Here is a 20540-nt window from a genome sequence, read left to right as displayed (position 1 = left end):
AGATCCAGTTTAGTGCTCGCTGGTCCTGAAATCCAGTTTAGTGATTGCTGGTCCTGAGATCCAGTTTAGTGCTTGCTGGTCCTGAGATCCAGTTTAGTGATTGCTGGTCCTGAGATCCAGTTTAGTGATTGCTGGTCCTGAGATCCAGTTTAGTGATTGCTGGTTCTGCAGGTCACTGAGCAGTTGCTGATACTATGGGCACAGTCAGGGATGCTGTGAGTGAGGAGCTCATTGGCAGATACATTGTAGCAATTCAATGAGCCCTGTGCTGTGTGGAGCCACTCACTGGCGATCTCTCCTCCCTCCCTCCCTCACTGCCTCTCCCTCCCTCCCCTGGCTCTCTCAGCATTGTATCCCTGGCTTGGCTCAGGCTCTGGGAGTGGCAGCAGCTCAGTCACTGACATCTCTCCCACCGATTGCTTCCTCCCTCTGTGACTCTACCCCTGGGTACCGCTGCTACCGGAGGGGAGCTGCTGCAGGGGCCGCGCAGAGCCTGCCTGTCTGCACTTCTCCTCCATCCATCCCCAGACATGAAGAAGAGTTGGATGAAGAGACGGTCTCAGGTGAGAGGGGAGGAGAGAGGGAAGAATGGATGGATGGGTACAGGAGGGGATTGGGACAGAGAGGGGATAGATCTGCTATGGGGATTGAAAATTGGACAATGAGGAAACTGCTGTCTTAGCCTGGTCATGCATACTAGGAGTGGGAGTTAACCACAGCCATGTGCTGAACTGGGATACTTAGTGTATCCTGTGCTGTATGATATTACTCAGTGTCACATCACTCAGAGCCACATATCACCCAGTGTCACATCACTCACAGCCACATATCACCCAGTGTCAAATCACTCACAGCCACATATCACCCAGTGTCACATCACTCACAGTCACATATCACCCAGTGTCACATCACTCACAGCCACGTATCACCCAATGTCACCACTCACAGCTACTCACATCCAGGGTCACATCACTCACAGCCACATTACACCCAGTGTGATATCACTCACAGCCACAAATCATCCAGTATCACATCACATCACTCACAGCCACATATCATCCAGTATCACATCACTCACAGCCACATATCAGCTAGTGTGATATCACTCACAGCCACATATCACCCAGTGTGATATTACTCACAGGCACATATTACCCAGTGCCACATCACCCAGTGTGATATCACTCACAGCCACATATCACCCAGTGTGATATTACTCACAGGCACATATCACACAGTATCACATCGCTCACAGACATATATTACCCAGTGTCACATCACTCACAGCCACATATAACCCAGTGTCACATCACTCACAGCCACATATCACCCAGTGTCACATCACTCACAGCCACATATCACCCAGTAAGTATCACATCATTCACAGGCACAGCCACATGCCTATTAGTAACAGCCCTTTTTTACTGAGCAACATGACATTCTCTGACCCACAAACTTACCTGACACATGACACACAGCTACCCATGTGCCATACATGTGCTGTGACATTCTCCCAGGTGCTGCTGCTGATATAATGAGTGTTCATTGGTTCAATGACCTATCACATGTTTCACAGCAATCCTACCAATATTAGACCCCCATAGACCATCTGCTTACATAATAATTCCAACCCACCAATATCCCAGCTTTGCCACTTTTATATTGTACAGTTACTCTGCAGTGTAGCGAAACATTGGGGTTATGTATGGATTGTAAGCTCTATGGTAAAGGAAACTCCTATCATAATCTCGGCACCATGCATTGCTCATTCTTTAATATGTCTATTGGATATAATACTGAAATGTGTTATCTACACCCACTAGTTCTATATAAATATAATATACATACACCTCCCTCTACTGTAATGTAACCTGTAAAGCGCTGAGTACACCTGTTAGTGCTATATAAATAAAATATACATACACTGTATACCTACTGCACTTACTGTACCTCCCTCTACTGTAATGTAACCTGTACAGCGCTGAGTATGCCTGTTAGTGCCATATAAATATAATATACATACACTGTATACCTACTGCACTTACTGTACCTCCCTCTACTGTAACGTAACCTGTAAAGTGCTGAGTACACCTGTTAGCGCTACATAAATAAAATATACATACACTGTATACCTACTGCACTTACTGTACCTCCCTCTACTGTAATGTAACCTGTACAGCGCTGAGTATACCTGTTAGTGCTATATAAATATAATATACATACACTGTATACCTACTGCACTTACTGTACCTCCCTCTACTGTAACGTAACCTGTAAAGTGCTGAGTACACCTGTTAGCGCTATATAAATATAATATACATACACTGTATACCTACTGCACGTACTGTACCTCCCTCTACTGTAATGTAACCTGTAAAGTGCTGAGTACACCTGTTAGCGCTATATAAATATAATATACATACACTGTATACCTACTGCACTTACTGTACCTCCCTTTACTGTAATGTAACCTGTAAAGTGCTGAGTACACCTGTTAGCGCTATATAAACAATATACATACACTGTATACCTACTGCACTTACTGTACCTTCCTCTACAGTAATGTAACATGTAAAGTGCTGAGTACACCTGTTAGCGCTATATAAATAAAATATACATACACTGTATACCTACTGCACTTACTGTACCTCCCTCTACTGTAATGTAACCTGTAAAGTGCTGAGTACACCTGTTAGCGCTATATAAACAATATACGCAGGGGCGTATTAGCCGCGAGGCAAACAAGGCATTTGCCTTGGGTGGCATTTTCCAGGGGGCGGCAAAAAAAGCCGCCCCCAAATGCCCAAGGCAAATGTCTTGTTAGCCTTGCGGCTAACAGACATGCCGGCGGTCGGGCGGCGCTGGCGGGCGGCCGGCGAGGGAGCACTTCCCCTGAGCTGTCTGCTCAGCTCCCTCGCCAGCCGCAGAGTGAGGCTGGGAGGCGGAGCCGGAATATGACATCATATTCCGGCTCCCAGCCTCACTCTGAGGCGCGCGAGGGAGCTGAGCAGACAGCTCAGGGGAAGTGCTCCCTCGCCGGCCGCCCGCCCGCCAGGCAGTGCCGCCCGATCGCCCAGCAGCCACTGGACCACCAGGGAGGAAGAGACACCCCCCCCCCAGCATTCCCAAAGGTAAGTAGGCGGGGGGGGGGGTGTTAAATTAAAAGAAAATGTGTTAAAAATAAATTTTTAAAAAAACGTGTTAATAATAAATTAAAAAAAATGTGTTACAAAAAAATAAAAAAAAAATGTGTTAAAAATAAATTTTAAAAAAATGTGTTAAAAATACATTTTAAAAAAATGTGTTAAAAATAAATTTTAAAAAAATGTGTTAAAAATAAATTTTAAAAAATGTGTTAATGTGGGTGGGTGAGTGTGTGTCTGTGTCTGTTAGTGTCTGTGTCTGTTAGTGTCTGTGTCTGTTAGTGTCTGTGTCTGTTAGTGTGTGTCTGTTAGTGTGTGTGTCTGTTAGTGTGTGTCTGTTAGTGTGTGTGTCTGTTAGTGTCTGTGTCTGTTAGTGTGTGTGTCTGTTAGTGTTTGTGTGTGTGTGTGTGTGTGTGTGTGTCTGTTAGTGTGTGTGTCTGTTAGTGTCTGTGTCTGTTAGTGTGTGTGTCTGTTAGTGTTTGTGTGTGTGTGTGTGTGTGTGTGTGTGTCTGTTAGTGTGTGTGTCTGTTAGTGTGTGTGTTTGCCTGTGAGTGTGTGTGTATGTTAGTGAGTGTGTGTGTCTGCTAGTGAGTGTGTGTCTGTTAGTGTGTGTCTGTTAGTGAGTGTGTTTGTCTGTTACTGAGTGTGAGTGTGTCTGTTAGTGTGTGTGTTTCTGTTAGCGAGTGTGTGTTTCTGTTAGCTAGTGTATGCGTATCTGTCAGTGAATGTGTGTGTGTATTAAGAATGCTGGGTGGGGGTGGCGCGGGGGGGGGGCGCCTGAGTTTTGTCCTGCCTAGGGCAGCACAAAACCAGGATACACCACTGAATATACATACACTGTATACCTACTGCACTCACTGTACCTTCCTCTACAGTAATGTAACATGTAAAGTGCTGAGTACACCTGTTAGCACTATATAAATATAATATACATACCCTGTATACCTACTGCACTTACTGTACCTCCCTCTACTGTAATGTAACCTGTAAAGCGCTGAGTACACCTGTTAGTGCCATATATAAAACGCAACCATCAATAAGTGAACTGGCAAATTCTCTAACTCTAGCTATCTATCAGGGTTTAGATTTTTGTAAAGCTCTGCACTCATTGTTTTTAGTGAATAAATCCCATAAAGAAAGGTTGAAGGAAACAGAATAAACAGTCCAATGGTTACCATGGTGATTGCACTGCTTTTGCAACTTTGCACCCTAATTACTGTATCTACTCGTACAACGTTATCTTACCCATCATGCACTGTGCCTTCCAAGGCCTTGCCATCTTACATCTACTGCTTAGAAATGCACACATTTTAACCCTTATATTGCCATGATAAACCCCACAGTCAGGGCAGGAAGGAGGGGGCCGTTCAGCCAGGGCTGTCAAATCCAGATGTTGTTGGGCTACAGCTCCCATAATGCATAGAATGGCTATGGCTGTCAGGGGGTACAGTTTGAAGCTGTGGAGGGTGTACTAACTAGTTCACCCAATGGGTAGTATTACTATTTACTTATTCATGCCCGCTCTAATGACTTGCTCATAGTTTACCAATATGAAGGATGGGGCCTACTATTTGTGGACTTTTTATGTGTGTTGAATTCAATACACAATAGAAAGTTATCTAATAAAAACCCAACTCTAACTTTCACTAAAAAGCACTTTGAGCAGTTTTTCTGAACTCAGCAATAGACTCAGGAAATGGGTTTAATGCTATGTCCGTGCTGGGTTTAATGATGAAGGCCTGTGTTCGGTACTGCGTCAATGACTACACTGGATGTAATGTTAAATATATCCAGTAGGGTCCAATGCTTTATCCACAAAGAAGTCATGAGTATAATACTATGGTTTTGCTGGGTTTTCCAGTAAATCCTGCTGAGTTCAATTCTATATTTATTCAGAAGCTCAGGATTTGAAACTTTATTAATGCTGATTTTAATCTTGAATCATATTTTTCTGGATTTAATACTATGTTTATAAAGAGAAGCGGTGCCGTGTTCAAAGTGTTTGTGCTGAGTTTAATGAGGAATTGCATCCCATTAAAGTCGTGTTATAGCCACAGAAAGCTGCTGGGTTCAATGCTATGTCTATGCTGGGTTCAATCAAATCTTGCTGTGTTCAGCTATATGTTGATGGAGGATTGTTGAGTTTAATGCTGGATCCAATGCTGACTCTACTGAAACTGCTGTGTTTACTTTGCAATGTATTGAGATCTGGGTTCCAGCTGTTAGAAATGTTAGGAATTCAGTATTACCGAGAGCGCCTAAGAGCATCTGCTGGATTTAATGCTAAGTCTATAGGAGGCCGAGTTTACTTTGAAACGTATGGAGAGCTGATGGGTTCTGGCGCTTAGGAATTCAATATTAGTGAGATTTTTTTTTTGGGAAGGCGGGGGGGGATAGAGGGAGGTGGAAGGCTTTTCCTGAAGTTTGATCGTTAGAGTATGTGTTGCTTTTATATAAGCTGTTTAAAAAAAAAAAAAAAACAAACAGAAATTGTCCAGGATTTATGTGTATTCCTAAATCCCTATCCATAGTGATATCTCACCGATATCGTGGTATTCCATTCAATGAGCAATGTTTTTGGGGGACATCTATGGGTTAATAATAATAATGAGCAGTCCTAGACAAAAGTTGTAAAAGTGGAGTAATCACCATGGCAACCAATGGCATGTTCTAGCTGATTGCTCTATCTTTAGAACTTTGCCACCAAGTTGCTTTACATAAAACCCCAATGTACTTAGCTATGTAAAGACTCTCTAGTCAGACTTGTAGAATAATGCAACTAGACAGATTGAATTCAAGCAAGGCTATAAACACCATAACCACTGCAGTGTAATGATGCTGTAAGTAGAGTTTGAAGCTCGGTGCTAAGCCCGGCAGTATAGGAATTAGGTCATTGGCTGAGGGCAATCAGCTGACACTCTAAACCAATGGTTTAGCTAAAGAGAGCTAACTAAAGCGTCACTTCAGTGGTTATGGTGCTTGGAGTGTTAATTTCCGTTTGGTATATACTCTCACAGGGCTGTTCACTAAACCTCAAATTGTACCAAACTTAACTCCAAATAGCATAATTCAGGTTATAGTCAAGCTATGACAAGAGCCAACTTCGGTTTTATTTCCCAAATCAGATATATTGGCTTAACCCCTTAAGGACACATGACATGTGTGACATGGCATGATTCCCTTTTATTCCAGAAGTTTGGTCCTTAAGGGGTTAAGGGGTTAAAGGACCACTATAGGCACCCAGGCCACTTCAGCTCCATGAAGTGGTCTGAGTGCCAGATCCCCCTAGTTTTAACCCTGCAGCTGAAAAACATAGCAGTTTCTAAGAAACTGCTATGTTTACACTGCAGGGTTAATCTAGCCTCTAGTGGCTGTCTCCCTGACAGCCACTAGAGGTGCTTCCGCGATTTACACTTATCTGACGCTGGTTGTTCTCACAGAGTCCAGCGTCAAAAAAGATCCCCATAGGAAAGCATTGAGTAATGCTTTCCTATGGGCGGGTTTGAATGCGCAGGCGCCTCTGGCCGCGCATGCGCTTTTGGCTCCACTCTGCAGCTGACGTCGGCGGGGGAGGATATGTCATCAGCGCCGAGGTAGCCCGGAGCTGGATTAAGGTAGGTAAATAAAATGGTTAATTAACAATGTATTCGCCGCGGAACGGGGCCCACAACGTGCATCACAACGTGCATCACCTCTGAACACTCACAGGAAAGATTTCTAAGGCAGTTGAGAAGATCTGAAAAGTGAGGAAAAGGTGTAAAGTTTTAGGCGAGTAATCGCCAATGGAGTGTGTCAGACGATCCTACCGGTTTCCACGGTGACTGGTCCACTTAGAAAACTTTCTTCAACCATGAGTGCTGACCCTCTCCCTTTTTATCTTCCGTTACCCTTCCCCCCAATAAAACACAGACAACCAAATTGTGGGTAAGGGCAACGGCCACAGCTTTTATTATTAAGCCAGCATAATTTAAACCAACTGTCAGCTGCTGGGTTTTCCCAGCAGACAGCTAACACAACAAATCTTCCAGAGCCTCTTCAGCCTGAAGTCCGTCCTCAACCAGACCAGGCTGCGACTCCCCAAGCCCGTCCGGGCACTGCTCTCAGTTCCACTTGCTGGCGAAGGACAAACCGCAGCTGTGACAAAAGAAACAGAAAAGAAAACACACCAAACACAACACATATAACCATAACATATCCCGTGTTCACACCAACCCAGGGAGGGTGGGCGGGAAACAGCACTGCTAGGTTCCCTCAGCGTGCTCTCCAGTGGTCTGGTAAGTATTTCCCAGTGACCCCGGTCCAAGTTCATCCCAAACATTGTATCAATTTTTGTCACCATGGCAACCTCTCCGGGCAGCAGTCATGCTCCCCCTCCTTATCCACTCCGGGGGTTGGCCTTGACTGCTGACCCTCTCCCTTTTTATCTTCCGTTACCCTTCCCCCCAATAAAACACAGACAACCAAATTGTGGGTAAGGGCAACGGCCACAGCTTTTATTATTAAGCCAGCATAATTTAAACCAACTGTCAGCTGCTGGGTTTTCCCAGCAGACAGCTAACACAACAAATCTTCCAGAGCCTCTTCAGCCTGAAGTCCGTCCTCAACCAGACCAGGCTGCGACTCCCCAAGCCCGTCCGGGCACTGCTCTCAGTTCCACTTGCTGGCGAAGGACAAACCGCCACCGCAGCCTCTCCCCTATCCCTGGAGAGGACTGCGTCCCCCCGAAGCCAGCGCCTGTTCAATGGCTGACTGTAACCCCAAATTAAATATATCCAGCCCAATTTCGTTTAGGTGGACCCCATCAGCCCTCATTATGTTTGCGTTGTTCCCTTCCAGCTCCACATGACGTGCCACAAAGCCACCCAGCCTACGCACAAAACGTGAAATCGTCATGTTGAAACGACGCCTGCCGCGCTCCACCGCCCTGGCGTGTGGCAGCGCCCCCCAAGCCGGTCGAGGAATAACTTCGGACCACACCAGTGTGACCTCGCTGAAAAGCGCCATACAGCGGGCCAAGTCGTGCTTGCACGCGTAAATTAAATCCACAGCTCGGCACCGCCCCAAGTCATTCCCCCCGGCATGAAGTACCAGAACCACTGACCCGGTCACGAAGCGCCGGAGCGCGACGCACTCCGGATACACTTGGTGCCACTCCAAACCCCGTATCCCCCGCCATCGAACCCTAACCTGCTCATGCGGGAGCCCTAGATTCCGGCCGTATGGTCTGTGCTCAGCGCGCCTAGCCGCCCAATAAATAAAGGAGTGACCGATGATCCAAACATACCGGGGGGAACCTGTGAAGAAAACAACACATCATAACTACCAACAAACTATAACAGATGAGGACGTATATACAGTTGAAACCTGCGAGAATCCCATCGACCCATGCACTGAATTGCAGCATCGGACAACCCTACCTGTCGCGCCTGAGTAGCTGCACCAATCCGGAAGGAGTGGGGAGAATATCCCTTATCCTCTATGCCCAAAGCCCGCAAACTAGTCTTAAAAACACTGGAGAACTGAGACCGGGTTAAGACTGACCCATCTGCGTGAAGCAAAAAGGACTCTGCAGCCTCCGGCCGTAAGCGCGCGTATTGACCTACCAGCGCCACAGGACACCACCTACCCCCAGTAGCACCAATGCTAACCGACCTCCCCCGACCTAACTGATCTGTTTTGGACTTCCGAATGAAAACCTCCACTCCACTCTGCCCTATGCGAACGTCCCCCCTTCGAAGAGATGCCAGAGCCCTAGCCGACGCGGCCACCAACTCACCTATCCGCAGCGCAGCGTAAAAACACAGAGAAAAGGCCACCCTGAAAAGCAGCGCCTCGAAGGGGGAGAAGCACACCGCAGAGAGAACTCCACAGAGATCATCCAATAAGTGGACGGACACCGGCCGTCTACAATCAGGAACCCTTTCTTTCCTCCATCCCCGAAGAACCCTCTGGACCACGAACTCTTTTGAAAGGTCCTCCCACCCCATACAACGCATCAGGAAAGAAAGAGCCCCTAAACTGCGTTCCACCGATGACACCGAAGCTGCGCGCTCCCGTAAGGAGGACATGAAAGCCAAAGTAGACAGCAACCTACCCTCAGAGGAGTACAAACCGAACTCTCTCGCAAAGACCAGCCACCGATCCCACACTGCCCGATAGGCAGACCACGAAGCGGGAGCCAGCGATCTCCTGAACAGGTCTGCTAGGTTCCGAAATCGAGGGTCCATAAGCACGTGGGACATACCAGACCGGCTTCCTCGGCTCCTGGAGCGACCTCCCGAAAACGATCCCACTGAAAGCGAGAAAGAGAGTCGGCAATGACATTAGACACTCCGGGAACATGGATTGCTAGGAACCAAATGTTAAATTCCAAACAACGCAGAACCAACCGGCGTAACAAAGCCAATACTGGAACCGAGCCAGATGATAAACGATTCACCACATGGACCACGCTCATGTTGTCCGTGCGGAAAACCACCTGCCTGTTCGCAAGCTCCTCCCCCCACAATTCCACTGCTACCACAATAGGGAAAAGCTCGAGAAAAGTCAAGTTACGTATCAGGTCCGCCTCGCGCCATGCAGCAGGCCAAGGCTCCGCACACCAACGTCCCCGAAAAAATGCCCCGAAGCCCAGGGAGCCGGAGGCATCCGTAAACAACTCCAGGGCCACGTTAGATATCGCTTCTCGACGCCAAATTGTCCGACCATTGTACCCTGCGAGGAACTCACTCCAGACATTCAAATCGTCCTTGAGCCGCTTGGTGACCCGAATAAAATGATGGGGAAGGCTAATGCCGACAGTAGCCAGAGACAGCCGTCTACAAAACACCCGACCCATAGGCATGATCCGACATGCAAAGTTCAAGTGGCCCAACAGGGATTGCATCTGACGAAGCTGCACCTTCCGCGCACCCTTCACCCGATCAACCATGGTCGTAAGGGTCCCCAATTTATCACTGGGCAAACGAAAGACCAAACCGATGGAGTCAATCTCTATACCCAGGAAGGAAATAACCGCCTTCGGGCCCTCTGTCTTGTCCTCTGCCACTGGAACCCCTAAATCTCGCATAACTGCCTTAAACTGTCCCAACAAGTATTCACATCGCGAAGAGTGAACCGGACCGACGAACAGAAAATCGTCAAGATAATGCAAGAGGGAAGAAAAACCTGACACCTCCGATACGATCCATTCCAGCAATGAGCTAAAAACTTCAAAATAATAACAAGAAATCGAGCAACCCATGGGGAGGCACATATCGTAGAAAAATTCCCCCCGAAACTGACATCCCAACAAATGAAAACAGGAAGGGTGAACTGGGAGCAACCGAAAGGCCGATTGAATATCAGACTTAGCCATCAGGGCCCTAGGCCCTGCTTCCCGAACGAGATCCAGAGCCCGATCAAAAGAAGCGTATCGGACCCGACTATCCTCCTTCGCAATCCCGTCATTAACCGAAGCCCCCGCTGGAAAAGACAGGTGATGAATCAGCCGAAACACCCCCGGTTCCTTCTTAGGAACGAGGCCCAATGGGGACACCCGCAAATTATCAAACGGAGGAAAGGAAAACGGACCCGCCATCCGTCCCAAGTCCACTTCTTTTTGCAGCTTAGCCGCCAGAATCCCTTCCCTACCCCGAATTGATGACAAATTGTGCGCAAACGACGCCTCCCCAGACGGAGTAAATGGGATCCTAAAACCGTCGGTGAAACCTTCCCAAAGCACCCGCGCATCCCTATGCCTGGGGTACCGTGCGAGCCACGGAAGCAGTTTTTCCGCCCGTACCGGGGTCCTCCCCCCGAGGAGCGTCATCCTTAGATGCCGTCCTGGGGAGGGATTTTCCTCTTCTAAAACACCGAACCGCCGGGTGAGCCCCACCACAGTGGGAATACTCATGTTTAAATCGACAACTGTTGTACCACCTGCACTGACTCTCATTGAAGAGCCAGCAGATGCCCTTCTTGATCCCGGCCGACGCTCCACCAGGAGCACCGGCGGCCGAAGGAAAGGACGATGAGGCTGGACGGCACGGGGTCATGAGAAGTAACCAAAGGTTACCATCTTGCATTCCAAAATGCATGTGCGGTCGAACCGCCATTTTTTGTCTAAATTGCTGGTCGTATTTAAACCAGCATTGACCCCCATAAACTTTATAAGCCCCCCAAATTAAATCCAAATAAGAAAACAAAGACGGGGCCCGCTCTGGAAACCTCGTCGACAAAATACTAGCGTAAGTTGCAAATCCTTGCAACCAATTACCGAAGGTACGGGGGAGCTCCTTACCTTTTCCAATCTCCGTCGCCTCACCACGTCGCGGTCTATCAGCAGATTCCCTATCAAAAGGGACTAACGATATGAGGTCCACATACTCACCCTTCAATATTTTCTCCTTCACCTCCAGCGACACATGCATCCCCAGGGGGGCTATGTCACACACCGGCCCCCCTGCAGTACCCTCCATAGAACCCAACGGAGGGGGCCCCGTGGGAAGTGAAGCGTCCTGCGCAGTTAAGCCAACCTGCCCTAAGCGATCTAATACTAAGCGCAGCAATTTTATGACTTCCCCAGTATTCCCTTGTTCCAGCCCAGAGACCCCCTCTGCCCCTAACCAAGCGTGTGCGCACTCCAACTCACGGTTCTGGAGCAGGGGTCTCTCCATCAGCTCCACATCCGATCCATCCGTCAATACAGGTCCTGTGGCCAGCCTGCCAGCCTGCCCTCCAGGGGGCTGGCGGCTCACCCCCATGGTAGCTCCAGATCTTCTGGGGTGGGTGTGTGGAGGGGAATCCTGCGTCCCTCCCTCCTCTGTGGCTGCAGAAGCACGTTCAGGTCTCCTGGGGTGATGAAGAAGAGGGGAATCCTGCGTCCCTCTCCTCTCCCTGGTGGTCCCAAGATGCCCTGGCGAGTTCCTCCGCCGGCCTGCCTGCACCCGCTGGCCATCTCCACTTTCGGGGGGCCAGCGGTGCTCCGTTCCGGAATCCCCGGATCCATCTTCACCCGGACTTCCGGGTTCGGCAGTGGCCTGTGACGTCTGCGCTCCTTGACCCGCAGACGTCACGTACGCGCCACCAGCGTTCCGGCGTGCGGCGCCCCGCCTCTTCCGGCGTGCAGCCGCACGCCCTGACGTCACATCCGCTGCAGCCGGAAGAGAAGGGTGAGGACTGCGCGACCTCACCTCTCCCACAGCGCCATCTTGGGATCCGCCATCTTGATGGCCAGGCCCCGACCGGGCCATCCGACGCGTGGAACACCTCTCCCCGCTCCTTCTTCTTCCGGAAACCGGATTCCTCCGCAGGGGGCCAGCCTCACTCGGCCCTGGACTGGTAGTAGTTGGTGGCACAGCCCTGGCTCTCCTCACCGGACTGGGAGACAATCTGGATGGCGGCCTGGAACGGCGGGTACGACGTCCTCTGGTGGGCCCCGACCCCTCTTGAGACTCCTGGGTGTTTTGGACGCTGTGAAGCAGTGCAGCATAGGACTCTGCGCCGTGTGTCCTCTGAAAGGCCTGCAAAATCGTGAGTAGAGCCTCTCTGGGCATGTCAGGGACATGAGCCATGATGTTAAGTTATTAACTGCAGTGGCAAAATTCTGGAACAGCAGTTTTAAAACACTAACAGCAGTTTTTCTTTTTTAAGGTGACCAGAAACAGCACTGCTAGGTTCCCTCAGCGTGCTCTCCAGTGGTCTGGTAAGTATTTCCCAGTGACCCTGGTCCAAGTTCATCCCAAACATTGTATCAATTTTTGTCACCATGGCAACCTCTCCGGGCAGCAGTCATGCTCCCCCTCCTTATCCACTCCGGGGGTTGGCCTTTCTTAAAACGTCCTCCCTTAGACCCAATGTATATGGGGGTTACAGGTAATGCAAGAGATGGATTGGGCCGATTTAATGTTATGCTGTCAGGCTCGGTGACAACTCCTTAATCCACAACATATAATTTAAGTTTTATAAAAAGTATCACAAAGATAAATGATATATTTAAAGGAACACTATAGCGTTAGTAATACAAACCTATTTTCCTAACACTATAGTGCCCCTGTCCCTGGTTAGATTCAGGGCCCCTCCTCCTCCTCTCCTTTTGCCATAAAAATGTGTTTTAAAAAAGCTTTTTTACTTACCTTTTTTCCAGCATAAAGACTTCCTCGCCGCTGCTCACCTCTCTGCCTCTCAAGATGTCATTGAGGAGACATGGCTTCCATCGGCAATGGTCCAATTTCAATGCTCTTCATAAAGGAGCATTGGGGTCTTCATGTGCATGCGAGGGTCCGGCCTGTGCTTCTTCATAGGAACGCATTGAATTCAATGATTTCCTATGAGGTGCCGCGGAATCGCCTAATATGGCTGTCAGGAGGCACACATAGAGGTGGATTTTCTTCAAAGCGGCAAGGGTTAAAAGGACAGGACCTCTGCACCCAGACCACTTCATTGAGATGAAATTGTCTGGGTGACTTTAGCGGTCCTTTAATGACTTGATGATAGGTTCATTGTAACAGGCACCCTCAGTCATTCCACATCCCCACACCCTTTCCTTTCGACAGGACCATATATTTACAAAAATACAGTGAAAATATAAATGTGTTATTTGCTAGCAAATCACGATATATAGATCAAGTGACTCCTCTTTAATTTAATATACAGTTTTGTGTCAAATTATTTTGTGAAATTGCCCTATCACACAACTGAGTATGTAGAATTGTTAAACTCAGACATAGAAACTGAAATAACAGAATGCAAACTTTAGAAGAATCTCATAGCGTCTTTTCACTAACCCGGAACCTTTGCAAGTGACTCAGGCCAAAATATAAATGTTGGAAAAAAAAAATTGCAGCTCTGGGGGAAAAATGGCTCATTTCAAACTACATTTGGAAAGTCATTTGTCAACTCCGAAGATAACTTTACAAGACTATTCTAAAGTGATTAACACATTCTACAGCAAAATAGGGCATTCGATTCCCCAGTGCTAAGTAGGACACCGAGGTATAACTGCACATGGCTGAATTCAGTACAGCCCTCAGCAGAGAGGAACAAATTAAACCATACTCTACACACCGTTTACCCAGCAGGGAAAGTTAATGGGATGGGGCTGTGGCAAGCTCTGTGCATTTTATTAGTGATGAGGGGACAATGACTCTCAGAGTCAGAATGGGGGGGGGGGCTTCTTGAGTCTTAGCAGTGCTTGTTTATGTGATGCAAGAGTATTTTGATATAATTTGTCACCAATTACCTAATAACAGAACACGGTTATTACTGATGTGTCAAAATTAAACATTTTGCATCAGTAAGGCATCTTTCTAAACGAGCAATTAAAAAAGTCTGTACTCAAACTGCTGTGTTTTATTGGGTCAGGGACGTTATAATCCTGGGACTTTACTTTTGTCACCTCTTTGTGATAATAGTCACAATTATATCACAATTATATCTATGCTTGCTTCAGCCGATGAGTAACCAGCAAGCATAGATATAGTTTATAGAGACACGAGTACAATAGTGCAGCCAGTATGAAAAGTGATATAAAGTAAATTGTTACATTAATCTGATGTGAAGTGTTTGGGTGAATTAACCTCCTCTAAGGGATAGATCATAAATGGTATATCATTGTATCATTAGGGTGACATATTATTTTATTAAAGGGACAGTTTAGTCACCAAAACAACTTTAGCTTAACCCCTTAAGGACACATGACGGAAATAATACGTCATGATTCCCTTTTATTCTAGAAGTTGTGCAGTATGGATCATGCCTATGAAGTTTCACTACTCAATTCACTGCCATTTTGTTTCTGTCCATGCAGCCATAGCCACACCTCCCAGGCTGTGACCTACAAAGCCTAGGTCCGTGTTGCGGAAATAGTTGGCGACATATTCATACCAATAATAATAATAATAATAATGTGCTTTGAGTTTCAGCCTGTATACCAATAAAGCCTGGCCAGTTAGTTGCCTTTGAGGGCATTTCTGAACCTCACTGCACACATGGATCATTATCTACTGAACCAGCTTAGCCCCACTCCTGCACAGCCCTTCCACTGATTTATACAAAGTAACTGTCTATAGAATGCCACCTGGGCCTGACCCATGTATGTTTTACTCGATTCTTAAAGGGCACTGTGATCTATAGAGATTTAGAATATTTACATAGAGCTACAGCTTAGAAATCAACTGTTCTAGGAAAACAAATATAAAAACTAGCATGGTAACATTCTAACATTGGGGTGCAGCGTACAGGAAAGAACCACATAGGGACTACCAGAGGCGTACCTAGAGCATTTGGCAGCCGGATCATGTGTTTGGCAGCTGGATCATGTGTTAAAAAACACCCGCAAAACTTTAAAAATGTTGTTTTTTATTTTTACATGTATATATAGCACAAATTCGTTAACTTTTTAACACCCCTGACATCCCCTTCTACAAAACCCCTGCCCTGCCCCCCTCCTACAAAACCCCTGTCCTGACCCTCTTCTAAAAACCACTGTACTGCCCCGTCAACAAAACTCCTGCACCACCCTTCCATGAATCCCCTGCTCAGCCCTCCGTATATAAGACCCCTGCCCCAATACAAACCCCTACCCCCTTCTATGAAACCCCTGCACCACCCACAAACACAGTTACAGGAAGACAATCACACACAGTTACGGCAGCATCACACAATCACAGGCAGACAGTCACACACACATAGTCACATGCAGACAGTCACACATACAGTAACAGGCAGTCACACACACAGTTACAGGCAGACAGTTACACACACAGGCACACACAGACAGTTACAGACAGTCACACACAGTTGTAGCCAGACAGTCACAAACACAGTTACAGGCAGACAGTCCCACACACACAGTCACAGGCAGACATTTACACACACAGTTATAGGCAGCACCACACAGTCACACAGTCACAAAACACACACAGACAGTCACGTAAACACACACACACACTGTCTTATGCGGACAATCACATATACAGTCACAGATCGACAGGCACACACTGGTACAGGCAGTCATACACACACAGTTACCGGCACACACACACACAGTTACAGGCAAACAGTTACAGGCAAACAGTCACACACACACACAGTCACATGCAGACAATCACACACACACACACACATTCTCTCTTTCTCTCTCTGGAGGAGGAGTGGTTTCCCTGAAGTCCTTCCCTGGAGTCTGTAAGTTGGGGAAGCAGGGATTTCTTCTTGCTCCCCTCCATGTGCAGCAGTAACAGCAGCGGGTGGGGGCCGTGTTAAGCCCCTCCCCCGCTGACAACTATTAGCTCCTTCCATGTGGCCAGTTTTTAAGCATTTGCATGTGTGAGCTGTGTCGGCCGCCCGGCGGGCCATGACACATTACACATTACATATGACACATCCCTGGCTCTGGATGGAACACCCTATCTAGTTGCACCTGAGGCAGACTGCTCCCCCTTCCCCCGCTCCCCTTTTAGTACGTCACTGGGGTGCCCGGAGTACAAATGACTCGGCGAGGAGGGGGACAGTTAAAAGATCTCTTTAATCAGCAATATCATAAATGTAACCTGCAAAAACAGATGAGCTGGACAGTATATGCCTACACCAGTGATCTCTCTGATAGTTAACGTAAGCTTTTAAAAAAATCATTCATTAACTGCTAATTAGGGCTATATTAAAATCCTATTCTTCTAGCTGTTGAGGACTGAATGTAAGAAGGAGAAGATCCAAGGTCCCTAATTAACTATTCTGCCAGATTAATTTCCATGCCATGTGCATAAAAAAAAAGAGAAAATGCTTGTTATGCACAGAGGGAGGCGAGAGAACAGAGAGCGGATGTCACAGACTGAACGTCACCATATAGCGTCACAGACAAGATCCCACGGGATGCAGGGCCGTCTTTAACGCGGGGCAAACGGGGCAGCTGCCCCGGGCCCAGTAGCTCCTGGGGGGCCCAGAGCAGCTGCCCCGTGGGCCCCGCGATTTGCGCAGCCCCCCTTGGACCCGGCGGTGCGGCTGCACAGAGCCGCACCGGCCCGCAGGCTGAGGAGGCTCCCCGGGTGGCTCATGCACTAAGGGCCACCCGGAGAGCATGTGTGAGCAGGGGCCCGGTCTGGCGCTGTGACGCTTAAACAGCGCGACCGGGCCCCTTCCTGTACCGGCTGGGAGGAATGGGAGGAAGTGACGTCACTTCCTCCCGACGGAGAGCACAGCCGCGCGGGAGGAGAATGGCACGGAGGGGAGTTCCAGAGGAGAACTCCCATCTGCCTCAGCCTGCCACTGGACCCCAGGGAAACCACCCTCCAGGAAAAGGTAAGAACCTGGAGGGTGGCTAAATGTATGCTTGTGTGTGTCAGTATGTCTGTCTGTGTATGTATGTATGTGTGTTTGTATATGTCAGTAGGCCTGTGTGTGTCAGTATGTCTGTCTATGTGTATGTCAGTATGCCTGTGTGTGTCAATACTTCTGTCAGTGTATGTGTCTGTGTCTGTCTGTGTGTGTATGTATGTCTGTCTGTGTGTGTGTGTCAATACATCTGTCAGTGTATGTGTCTGTGTGTGTCAGTATATCTGTCAGTGTATGTGTCTGTGTGTGTGTGTGTGTGTCAATACGTCTGTCAGTGTATGTGCCTGTGTGTGTGTGTATGTATGTATGTATGTCTGTGTGTGTGTCAGTATGTCTGCCAGTATATAATTGTGTGTCAGTGTATGTGTGTGTCAGTATGTATCTGTGAATGTTTTAATGTCTGTCTGTGTGTATGTGCCAGTACGTCTGTCTGTGTGTGTGTCAGTATGCCTGTGTGTGTGTCAATACGTCTGTCAGTGTATGTATCTGTGTGTGTCAGTATATCTGTCAGTATGTCTGCCAGTGTATGTGTCTGTGTGTGTGTGTCAGTATGTCTGCCAGTATATATTTGTGTGTCAGTGTGTATCTGTGAATGTTTTAATGTCTGTCTGTGTCTGTATGTGCCAGTACGTCTGTCAGTGTGATTGCGCATTGGGCGTAATTGGGGGGAGGGATAGGAGGGGCAGGGCCCAGGGGGCCCAAGAAAATGCATTGCCCAGGGTCCTAATCATATTATAGACGGCCCTGACGGGATGCGTTTAAATTCAATACCCGGAGACAATATGACTCAGCAGCAAGAGCAACCCCAAGGATGCTCAGCCTCGTCCCCTTCTCTCTCTCCCCGCTCTGTCTTTTCCCACCTACCCACCCCCTTAATGATGAATAATCTGGGTTTTGATAAAGCAGGCTGGAACTGAAACTGGCATAGACTCTACGCTGTCTGCTTTAGACTACAACTGTCATCAAAGCCAGCCAGTCTTGTGTGGGCCATCTGATTTTGACTACAAACTCCCATCGTGCCAAGCCGCCAATCTGTCAGCCATTTGCTGGACATGATGAGAGCTGTAATCCACAGGAGCAGGAGGTTGCAATTCTCTCTACATTTATACATAGATATGCCTCAGGCCTTTGTGTGTTGGAATGATGATTTATACGTTGTGTTTCTGCAGACACATAAAGAATTAACAATGACTGCAACAATGTCACTATGTCTGCCATGTGTTAAAACGTGCTTTACATAAGCACAGAACTCCAAATGGTACTGACATCAGGTTATACGAAACATTATATTAAAGATTATAGGGCTTTTATTATTTTGTTTTTATTATCTTTGTGTTAATTGTTGGAAAAATCCAAGCGAGTTTCACATTTTTTTTTTTTAAATTCTTTATTTAGTCGTGCGCAAATATAACATTTGTGCCTCATCTGCCACAACAGCAGTGTGAGGTTGTAAACATTTATACATTTGTGTGACAAGGATACTTGTATGGTAAAACATTAATAGATTGTATTGGCAGCGTTGCACGTTTTTTTTGTGTATGTCTGTAGCGTTGGATAGGACATATCAAAGATTGAGTAGGTGTCTCTCAGGGTGAGTCGGGTATGTCTGTGCTCATGGTAGGTAGTGAGACTTCTGGTCGTGGGCCTGAGGCTAGGTTCGGTAGTAGGGTGAATTAGCATTGCTTTGTGATCGCTGGTTCAGGTCACCGTTCTCAGTGGTCTATGTGTTGGTTGATTGTGCCCCTAACCAAGGGGGATGCGGGGGGGGGGAGGGGGGGGTTGTAGTCTCGCGATTGGTTGTCGGTTCAGTGGGTACTGTCTGTGGCGCAGCCGAGCGCCCTTATGGGGGTTCCCATTTAGTGTGGGGGGGGGGTGTATGCGGTGTACCTTGTCGTCGCAGTTGGGGATCTGACCTGTTCTGTGGTGCGCAGCAGGTGTAAATTATAACATTCAGGGTATTAACAAGCAAATAGTACAATACAAAGTGAAACAGTCACTTCTTTTATCTGGATGCCACTGAGAGTCAGCCGTCCGGTTCCTCCCGTCTCTCCGGTGTTTGGATGTCTGCGGTTGTCAGTCCTAGTGGTTCAAGGAAGGATGAGGCTTCCGCCATCGAGGATAATGTGTGGGTGGTCCCATTATGAGTGGTTAGTAGCGTGCCCGGTGCTCCCCATTTGTATGTTATGTTGGCTGCTCGTAGTTGTTGGGTTACTGGGTGAAACGATCGGCGCCACTGAAGGGTGGCTCTGGTTAGATCCTGATAAAAAGTGAGGCTAGAGTCCTCAAATGCCAGTGGGGTTTTGCCCCGCAGTGCTGTCATTATTTGTCCTTTTTCCGAGGAGGACGTGCATCTTATTATGACATCTCTCGCGGATTGTGATGAAGCCCTTGGGGGGCCTGCGACTCTATATATGCCGTCTATTACCAGTTTTCGGGCCGTCGCTGGGGGTAGAATAGTCGCCAGTAATCTTCTCGTGTAGTGCGGCAGCTCCTCATCTGTGACATTGGTGGGGATGCCCCTGACTTTGATGTTGTTGCGTCTGTGGCTGTTTTCTAGGGCATTCATATGTAGTGCCATGTTATGGTGGGATTTCTGGAGTTTATGTACCAGATCTTGGACATTTGTTAGGTTAGTTGAGACCTCAGCTATGTCATTCTCAGTGACCTGTACTCTGTCTTTTGTACTTTGTAGGTCTGCCTTGATTCCCGCTAGTTCTTGTGTTAATATCTTGTGAAAGTCGTGTAACAGGATTTGCAGGTCATGCTTTGTTGCTGGTGGCGATCCCTCTGGGGGTGCTGGTGTTAGTATATGGAGGCTGTGTCCCCCCGTTGGTTTGGCCGGGCTTGTCTGGGTAGGGAGCGGTTGGAGTGCCTCTGAGGCCTGTTGGAGTCCAGGAGGCCGCTGGAGCGGGAACCCGGTATCTCTCCCTTCCGTCTGGGTTCCGGCTGGGGAGGGCTGGCTTACCTCTGAGGCCTGTTTGGGCCTAGAAGGCCGTTGGAGCATGGCCCCGATGTCTCTCCCTTCCCACTGGGTTCCGGCTTTCTGGGACCGTCGCCCCATGGCAGGCATATGGGTCCCTGGGTCGGCAG

The 20540-nt window shown here is 47.9% G+C and overlaps 1 protein-coding gene across 3 annotated transcripts in view; it reads left to right on the top strand.

Annotated features, from left to right (window-relative positions):
• SPEG (striated muscle enriched protein kinase) overlaps nucleotides 1–20540 on the top strand; it is a 253793-nt gene that overhangs the window by 50315 nt on the left and 182938 nt on the right. Inside the window, exon 1 of one of the 3 annotated variants that reach the window (XM_063429310.1) lies at nucleotides 485–563. The exons of the other annotated variants lie outside the window; for them this stretch is intronic. Within the exon in view, the coding sequence (XP_063285380.1) occupies nucleotides 531–563 (33 nt within the window). The 5' untranslated portion in view covers nucleotides 485–530. Of the gene's footprint in view, nucleotides 1–484; nucleotides 564–20540 lie in introns of those variants that run through there. 3 annotated transcript variants of the gene reach the window in all.

Source organism: Pelobates fuscus, chromosome 8 (assembly GCF_036172605.1).
Source record: "Pelobates fuscus isolate aPelFus1 chromosome 8, aPelFus1.pri, whole genome shotgun sequence".
NCBI lineage: Eukaryota > Metazoa > Chordata > Amphibia > Anura > Pelobatidae > Pelobates > Pelobates fuscus.
Note: the sequence above shows the minus strand (reverse complement) of the source record. Positions and strands in the feature narration are given on the sequence as shown.